The sequence below is a fragment of the Castanea sativa genome, chromosome 11, assembly GCF_040712315.1.
Source record: "Castanea sativa cultivar Marrone di Chiusa Pesio chromosome 11, ASM4071231v1".
Lineage (NCBI taxonomy): Eukaryota > Viridiplantae > Streptophyta > Magnoliopsida > Fagales > Fagaceae > Castanea > Castanea sativa.
This window is the reverse complement of record NC_134023.1, coordinates 34399901-34408995: the sequence shown is the minus strand read 5'-3', so window position 1 is coordinate 34408995 and position 9095 is coordinate 34399901. Positions and strand designations below refer to the sequence as shown.

Below are 9095 nucleotides of genomic sequence, written 5' to 3'. Positions count from 1 at the left end.
AAGTTGCTCCTACTATTCAGTCTAGACAATGTAAAATTATGATATAAGAAAAATAAAATAAATTTTAAAGTATAGAAAATTTTAATTTATTAAAGGAATTGTTGCAGGTTCATTTAACAATAGGATCACCCAAATGACCTCAACCTTCTCAAGTAAAGATAATTCATTTAAATGTAAAATAATATTAGAATTTTTCATGTCAATTGTATGTAAAATATTATACGTATAAAAAATTTAGGCAAACTTATTTACATTCCTCCTTAAAAAAAATTTTTAAAAATCATTTTCTTTAGATGTGACTTGTGAGAATAAGTTTAGGGATGAAAGTGAAAAAATGTGGGTCTAATGGTAATTAGCTGTCAAGAGATACTATATTATGAGGCATTTAGGTTGATTGGTATGAAATGTATTTACTTTAGATCCCTATAAAATATGTAATTATACCAATTATTCTATATAAGACCAAAATTATATAGGTCCTTTTTTCAATTGAAGCCTTAGAGAATCGCCTAATAACCTTGTGTTAGCGCCGGCCCAACACTAAAAACAAAACAATATCTCAGTTTTTAAAATAATTGAAATGTAATTTGCATAATGCATATGAAATAGAGAAAACGTTCAGTCCGGAGCTGGCAGAAAAGGGGCTATTTACGCCACCAATCAGGAGCTGCCACGTCAGATACACATTGAGGCCTCATTACACTCTATCACACAGGATTGTTGCTCAAACAAAACCAAAATCACCAAACATGTTCTGTTCAGAAGAAGCCCTTACCTGGAGAAAACAGAGTCCGGTGCCAACGCCTCCTCTCCTCTGAGTCTGACCAACGGAGCTCCTCCCCACCGCTAGAGCCGCCGCGGCGTCGATCTGAGCCGGCGCCCACGCACCAAATACTGCAGTCTGTTCCGATTTCCCCTTTATTGTTTGATTAGTTGTCTCTCCAATTTTGATGGGTTTGGGTTATTTTTTTGGATATCAATCTGTTCATATTGGTATAGGTTTTGTTGATTTATATGGATTTTACCTTTTTTTTTTGGGGGGTATTTTCATGGAGTGATAGGCCACCCACCTGTACAGAGTTAAATTTCTTGGAAGTTCATGGATTTCGGTTTTAGTGGATACAGATTTAAATATTGCAGAACAGGATAATACTACAGCACAGCAAAAGTATAATGTAACCCATTTGAAATTTGCCCACTAAAATATCCTTTAGCAAATGTATAAATGTGAAACTTTTAGAGATTTTGATTTTGGTTTTAGTTCTTGACAATGGATATCTCTGATTCCTAACATTACAACTACCGTATCCAAACATAAAAGGGGAATCTGAATATGAAATCAAGAATTTTTCCTTTATAAGTTGGATACAAATACAATTATACAATCGATAAACTTTGACTGAAATTAGTAACACTTATTTTATTTTTAAATGTTACCAGATCCTTATTGAGATGTATCAAAGCTACTATTCAACTGTCGAGGCTCTTTTTCTTTGTCTTTTTGGTTGATGAGCTTGATTGTTCTCCTTGTTCGTAGCTAGGATTTTGTGTTTCTCAATTTTCTGAACTATATTGGGGAGACAACTAATCAAAAAATCAAGGGGAAATCGGAACAAACCGCAGTATTTGGTGCGTGGGCGCCGGCTCAGATCGATGCCGCGGCGGCTCCGTTGGTCAGACTCAGAGGAGAGGAGGCGTTGGCACCGGACTCTCTTTTCTCCAGGTAAGGGCTTCTTCTGAACAGAACATGTTTGGTGATTTTGGTTTTGTTTGAGCAACAATCCTGTGTGATAGAGTGTACTGAGGCCTCAATGTGTATCTGACGTGGCAGCTCCTGATTAGTGGCGTAAATAGCCCCTTTTCTGCCAGCTCCGGACTGAACGTTTTCTCTATGAAATATTGGCATGAAATGTTTGCGTGTGAGTCTCATGCAGTCGTCAATCGTTTATATTTAAGGTTAGTACTTTCGTAATCAAATTGCCGGTGGTGGGTGATTATCATCGAGGAAGAAAATTATGACTATTCTAATTTTTCTACTATCCCATCATCATTGTTATTGTTAGTGAGTGACTTTTGTGACATTATTGTTTCTGGTGAGTTGGCAATATTATCACGATTTCAGAAAATCCAAATCAGAAAACAACTTATGCACAATAAGGAATGGGTTTGAAATGTGATAAAAAAAGTAAACATGCATTGTACTTTAATATGGGGCCTAAACAAAATTGATATTGTTAAGAAAAGCATTGGATCAAGTAGGAACCGTTACTTTCATAAGTAAGTTGAAATAGAAAGCAACCATTATTAGCCTCACGACTCAATCATGCCAACCATGTTCGAACCATATGCAATATTAAAAGCACATGCTAGCATATAGAACCCGGATCTGTGTTTGTGGGAGAAAAGAAACAAAAGATGGATATATTTGTGGGTGGTTAGATCAATCCCCAATATTATTTATTGTTTCCTATTAGATTTATATTGACAATCGTAGGTGTCAAAAGCCTTGTAGTTTAACTAATTGGCAACTCTTAGCGTTTTCAATAAAAATATTTTCATCAGCAAGTAACACATATTTATAACAAGAGTGCAACAAATAAGCTAGTTTACTCTTGTGCACACTTAAATCAACTTTATGTCAAGCACAAAATATACAAAAATAAAAGTTAAAATAAAAGAACAATTGACACGTTAGATGTTTATAAATTTTAGTACCATCTTACAAACTTATAATTAATTAATTGTCATGTCCCCAACGTATGGGGCCTTATTTTTCAAATATATATTATTATATTAATATGTTGTGTCCTGTACCTGCATTTTAGTGAACACATTTCTCTTGCGAGTGTTGTACTTTAAAGTTTAAAGTTCTGAGCATCACTAAAAGCTTTGTGAGATTATTGTAGTTTGTGGGATCACAAGGAGTGTGCCTCAGTTGATATTGTGTGGCACAGATCTCCCATGCCATAATTGCTCTCAACTGCTTGAGTTGAGAAGAGGCCAAAAGGAGAGAGTCTCTACGCAAATTGTCCTGCATGCTTCAGAGCTAAGGCAGCATATTATTCTTTACTCTTTAGAATGTGACATAGACATTAGAATAGTCGGTGGAATGGTTGAGCACATGAGCTCGTTAAAGAAAGTAACAGGGACCACTAGTAGTTCACTACACAACCAAATCAGTAAGAGTGTGAATTTGAACCGTGGAGCTTGTAATGGATTAACCAAAAGCTTGTAGTTTTTTATACTTAAATAATGTGATTATTTGTATAGACTCATTTTTTGTGGGCGCTCTATGCACCAAAATCCTTATGAATTTGATTTTTTCCCTAATGATAGTAGACTTCCTTAAAAAAAAAAAAAAAAAAGTAATGTTATATCAACAATATTTTTGGAACAACTTTTAAGTAGTTAGTAAATAAAAAAATAATGTAAAATTACTCTTAAAAATTAATATTAATTCAAGTTCAGATAAAACATCTCCATCGCATAACTAAAGAGTGGGGCTATTATTAAGGGCGACCTGGAATGGGAATCTTCTATGACCATGCCCGTTTGGCAGAATACCAATATCAACCCACTTGTGCATGCCAGGTTAGGTTAGTTGGCCGCCGCTAGTTATATAGTATATAAATTAGTAATATCTCTTTTCAATATATAGGGTTAATTAATAAAAATGAATATATAAATTTAGAAACAATGAACAAGACAAATATTAGCTTTCTATTTTTTTTTTTTTTTTTAATATGAACCTATTGTGGTTTAACTAACTCTTTTGGCAAAAAAAAAAATTAATATGAAACTATAGTGGTTTAACTAACTCTTTTGACAAAAAACAGAAAGAAAGAAAGATAGCTATGTTTCATTGATTTGAAATATTTGTTACATAAAAAATGACTCTGGACAAGAGGAAAGGAAAAATATCAATTTATATTAGTTACAGCTTTTGATAGCAGAAATCTTAAATATAGTAAAGTAAACAATGTTTCAATTTCTATACTACAACTTTTGGGAAAGTGGTTCCTAGTTAGAGTTAATTATTTATATATTTTTCATTTAAAATGTGTAAAAAGTTTTAATTAATAACATCTTGAAAAATAGAAAAATAAAACCCACAATGAGTTGCCTCGAGCCATGTGTGTAATACAACATGTGAGATCCAACTCTTAATATAAAATGAGACATATCAGTCCTCCAATCGCACTAACTTAGTAACTTATACCAATTATGCATAAAGAACAAATAAAACACATTAGTATGGTACTATAATCTTTGACAAATTCTAAATCAATGAGTATTTACTGACTGACAAAACTCAAGTACAGTACTTTTAAATTTAGAATTTTAAGTTTTACAATTGAATTCAACCACATAATTAAATAATCTAGATCTTCAAAGCAAGCATTTTTTTTTTTAAAAAAAAAACATTTCAGTAATTTCTGTAGAGGTCAAACCGATTCACAAGTGGAAGTTTATGCTTTCTATCAAATTATATCCAGGATCTCTCTTCTTTTGGGTATCTCTAATATGTTACAGAACCAAAGATATTTTGGGTATTATACATCTAGAAGAAAAAAAATCAATTTGGAATGTCAGAAATACTTCCTTTCCCATACCTTGTGAACATAAATCTTCCTGTGGAAATGGATCTCTTCATTCCTTTCCTATCATTTGCCTTGCAATGACTTTCTTCGAGTCCCTTTGAGGATCCAATGTCCAAAATCTCGATTGCACATTCCTCATCATTGTCACCTTCGCGTAATATGTCAGCAATTGAAACATAGCCTTGACATAGAGAATAATTCATTGAAAAAGACCTCCTCAATGGCTGAAGTCCATCTTGTCTAATTTCAATCATGTTATCTCTTGTTTGAGAAATGTCTCCATGTCCAAGACCTTGAATTGAAGTTTTAGGCATAACATCACCACTAACTACAAGGCTAACAACAGCCTCTTCATGAGCACCACCTTCTAAATCTTGTACCACTAGAATAGTATCATTGGCATGTTGGTATTGGAGAGCAGAAACATTAGTTGCTGGTGGAGTTTCTTGGCTTGGATGAGCTGGTACTTGAGGTGGCAAAGAATTGGTAGAAGCAATAATATTAATATTGGAGCGGCAAAGAGGACAACTTGAGTGAGATTTCAACCAAGTATCAATGCATGGGAGATGAAAAGCATGGTTGCACTTTGGTAATAGCCTCAGACTCTCATTTTCTTGGAACTCACTTAGACAAACCGAGCAATCAGTGCCTTCAACTGACCCGTCGCCTTTCCTGTACTTGCAAACTTTGATTGACTTAATAAGGGTCTCATCCAATCCTGAAGAAGCAGCTTGCAATGATTCATGATTGATGAAATCACGATCTTGGTTAAGGTCCATGTTTGTGTTACTGTTTCTACCTCTTCTCCTACAGTATTTTGAGATGATTGTATAGTAACATACCAAGATAAAAGCACTTGCTAAGATGCCAATGACTGCTACTATGAGAGGAGAGAATTGAAAGCCTGAAGGACCATTATCATCTCCAAGACCAAAATAAGGGGGAGGAGGCATAATGATGGAGCACCATTGTGGGCAATATATGCTACAAATTCCTTGGTTACAATCCTTATATGTTGCATAGGGTGACCAAGGATTTGGGTTGTTCGTAGAACCCATCCCCCCCTGGATTAGAACTCAATGACTAGTAGATCTTGCAACAGTGTGTGTTTACTTTCTTTCTATATGTCTTCACTTTGCCACAAAAGAAAGAGAGAGTGTGAAAAGTTAGGGAGGGAGGTAGGCAAGTTGTTATAGAAAAAAGAAAGGGCAAAAAAAGGGGCTTACATGTGAAGGGAAGCAAAGTAGAGGAGGTGGGAAATTGATGTATCTTCTTATCTTCTAGTATTCACTCTCTCTCTCTCTCTCTGCCCCCACAGCCTTTTTTTTTTTCTTTGTTTTATTAGTGGTCTATGCTTTTTAGCTTTCTTTGTGGGAGATGATTGTTTGTTGATAAAGTAGATGATTTGTTGGTTGCGTTTTTCTCTTTCTTTTTCTTTTTTATTAAAATCAAAGTGACTATCGAAATTGCAAAAGTATGGTCCAAGTTAAACGGCTAATGGTTGGTCAAGTGTTGGTAAGAATGGACTCTTTGCATTCCCCTGTGAAAGCTACAAGCTACCACGCGTCAAAACAGCCCTACCAATGAAAATTTGACAAGACGGAGGACGTCTTACCTTCAAATCTTGTACTGAAATTCATATCACACCCAAGCTATTCACATACTCTCCTCAATCTCTTTTGAGATCGTATTTTAAAAATATAATTTTTTAGTCCATATGATAATATATGTACAGTGAATATACATAATAAAGAGTATGTGACTATCAAATATCGACTACTCATCTTTGTATATAAGGGCGTAGTCACGTACAACCACATGAGTCGTTTGTCACGGACAATATTTATGGGTTACTTAAGTTTAGGGTATGAAATCTTAGCAAAGATTAAAAGCTCGAAATGAATGTCAATGGTTGCACATGGCATAAAAGCAATTTTCATTTTCCAGTCAAAGCATGACACTCTATCCTACATGTTACTCCGTCCTACTTTCAAGATTCTTTCATTTTCTTTCTTTTTACCTTTTAATATCGAGTGCTAAGAGGAAGTCAGAAGTCTATACAATGGGATAGCCTTCTTTTTCGGTTTGAAATTCCCATATCTCATCCACTATATGTGTGATTCAATGCTACATAATGCAGACACTTTTTAAAAAGAAGAGAGAAGAAACCAAAAAAAAAAAATTCTGAAATAGAAAAAAACAGAATAAAGAAATTGTACTTTATGAAGTGGAATTCACTATTTATGCTGCCAAATCCTTGTTTGAACCAAAAATATAAGATCGTTTCAAAAAAAAAAAAAAAACTAAAACTATAAGATCCTTTAATTTGGTTTAGATTTTTACCCTGTCTCATTAACTTGCATGACAATTGAAGGTGGTGGTACATGGGAGATCTCAGGGGAAAAAAAAGTTGAGTATTCTTATTTTCGTATTTATAATTAAATTATAATGATTTGGTAAAATTTAATCAACTCATTTCTAAATAAATAGATAAAATTTTAAGAATTCTGTAGTGGTTACCTTAAGAATTCTAGAGAATCTTAATCCAAAATATTGACACCCTTATTTTTATGAGCAGTCACAAAGTTCCAAGAAGAGGTTGACCAATATTTAAAACTTTTATAACTAGCTCTTAATTATTTTTTTCATTTAAAAAGAATTAATATTAAATTTTCTTTTGAGGAAAATTTTCAGAAATAATAAAGTTTTTTTCTTTTTTCCAGCATTGACATTACTTGGAGCCCATAATGTAGTATTGCATTTGACGGTTAGCCAATTCATGAAGGTTTGAACCTGACTTCCTACGAGAAACAATTTTCTTCATGCCTCAGACCCATGTTTGAGAATTGGAATGAATGGTAGACCCAGACATCTTAGGTTTAATCCTCACTAGGAGTTTCCCTAGATTACCCAATACATGGTTCTGGCAGGTGTTTTCTCAAATTTTTAAAAAGTTCATTATAAAAAATCTCCTAATTAAGAAAATCTCATGTCATGCCCACAATTAAGATGACTTTATGAACAAACGCATTGGTTAGAGCATTCACATTAAGAAAGCTAAAAAATATAATTTTTAACAACTCAAAACACTATTTTATCAATTTTAACACCTCACTTTACACTCAACATCAAAAGTTTTAGTTTAACTTCCATCACATTAAAATAATATAAACAACATAATAAAATAATATATCCAACACAATAAACAACAACCACAACCATCAACACATTAAACTACTATTTTTTTAACACCCCATATTAAAATTTTTTTTTTTTTGTTTTGAGTTTTTAAGCTACAATTAGCTCACTCAAATTATTTTAACTTTGCCTTCTTTACTATAGAAGTTGTTTTTAGGGTATTGATTGCTAAATTGACTTTTTAATCAATTTAGCAAACTTATTAGATCATTCGTAGTTGACATGGTATATGTCATATCTTGCCAAGATTTACCATTTCAGCACAAAAGTCAACAACTGGTTTGCTAGAGCTAAAAGAATTTGCAATACTGTTATAGTACCATCACAAATTTGCGATGGTACAATAACAACATTCTAAATCTAAAAATTATTATTTTATTCTACCTACAAAAATCTACCTCCTCTCTCCATTTTCTCATTTTCTCTCTTCAGAATGTATTATTTTATTATGTAGATATATTATTTTATTGTATAAATATATTATTTTAATGTGGAGTATGGTAAAATAAAACATAGGATTTTGAGTGTATTGTAAAATAGTATTGTATAATTGATAAAGTAATTTTTTAAAATGGTAAAATAGAATAGAATAGAATAGAATTATCAAACGGGAATGCTCTTAGGATGCTAATGCCATTTGATTAGCCAAGATTGAGTGTTGTATGGAAATTCACATCCACTCAGAATATTATAGGTGGACGGCCAAAACAGCATCCACATGATCAAAAATACCATCCTTAAAAGTGAAAAATATTGGAAGATTTCAGCCAAAATCAATTGCAAAGATATCTCTTGATTGCTTGGGAAACGTAGTCATGGAATCAACAAAAAATCTCTTGCATTATTTATCACTTTTTTTCTTTTGTTTTTAGGTAGATGGTAGATTACACCCTAAAGTTTAGAGATCTTCAAATTTTACACTTTAAAATTTTAGAATTTGAATTTTACCCCCTGATGTTTGAAGGTGTTTGAATTTTACACCTAAGAATTTGAATTTTTCCACTTGAAGTTTGAAAATGTTTGAATTTTACACCCTGATATTTTAGAATTTGAATTTTACCTCATACATTTTAGGAATGTTTGGATTTTACTCTTTAAAAAAGGAGTGTAAAATCCAAACACCCTCAAACTTTTGGGAGTAAAATTCAAATTCTGAAACGTTAGGATGTAAAATCCAAACACTTCCAAACTTTAAGTTGTAAAATTCAAATTCGGAAACTTTAAAATGTAAAATCCAAACACCCCTAAACTTTAAGTTTAATTTGCAATTTACCCTTTTCTTTTTCTCTCTTTTAA

At 32.8% G+C, this 9095-nt stretch overlaps 1 protein-coding gene across 2 annotated transcripts; it reads right to left on the bottom strand.

Annotated features, from left to right (window-relative positions):
- Window positions 1-1442: 1442 nt before the first annotated feature.
- LOC142614849 (RING-H2 finger protein ATL52-like) lies at window positions 1443-5922 on the bottom strand. Of its 2 annotated transcripts, XM_075787492.1 has the most exons (2): window positions 4614-5922; window positions 1443-1889 (listed from the first exon to the last, which is right to left on the bottom strand). In XM_075787492.1, the coding sequence occupies exons 1-2, from the start codon at window positions 5657-5659 to the stop codon at window positions 1646-1648; spliced, it is 1290 nt and encodes a 429-aa protein (XP_075643607.1). In that variant the 5' UTR covers window positions 5660-5922; the 3' UTR covers window positions 1443-1645. The 2 variants fall into 2 exon arrangements, with proteins under 2 accessions (XP_075643607.1, XP_075643608.1); XM_075787493.1 differs by lacking the exon at window positions 1443-1889 and having other exon boundaries at window positions 4253-5909.
- Between the last annotated feature and the right edge of the window lie 3173 nt (window positions 5923-9095).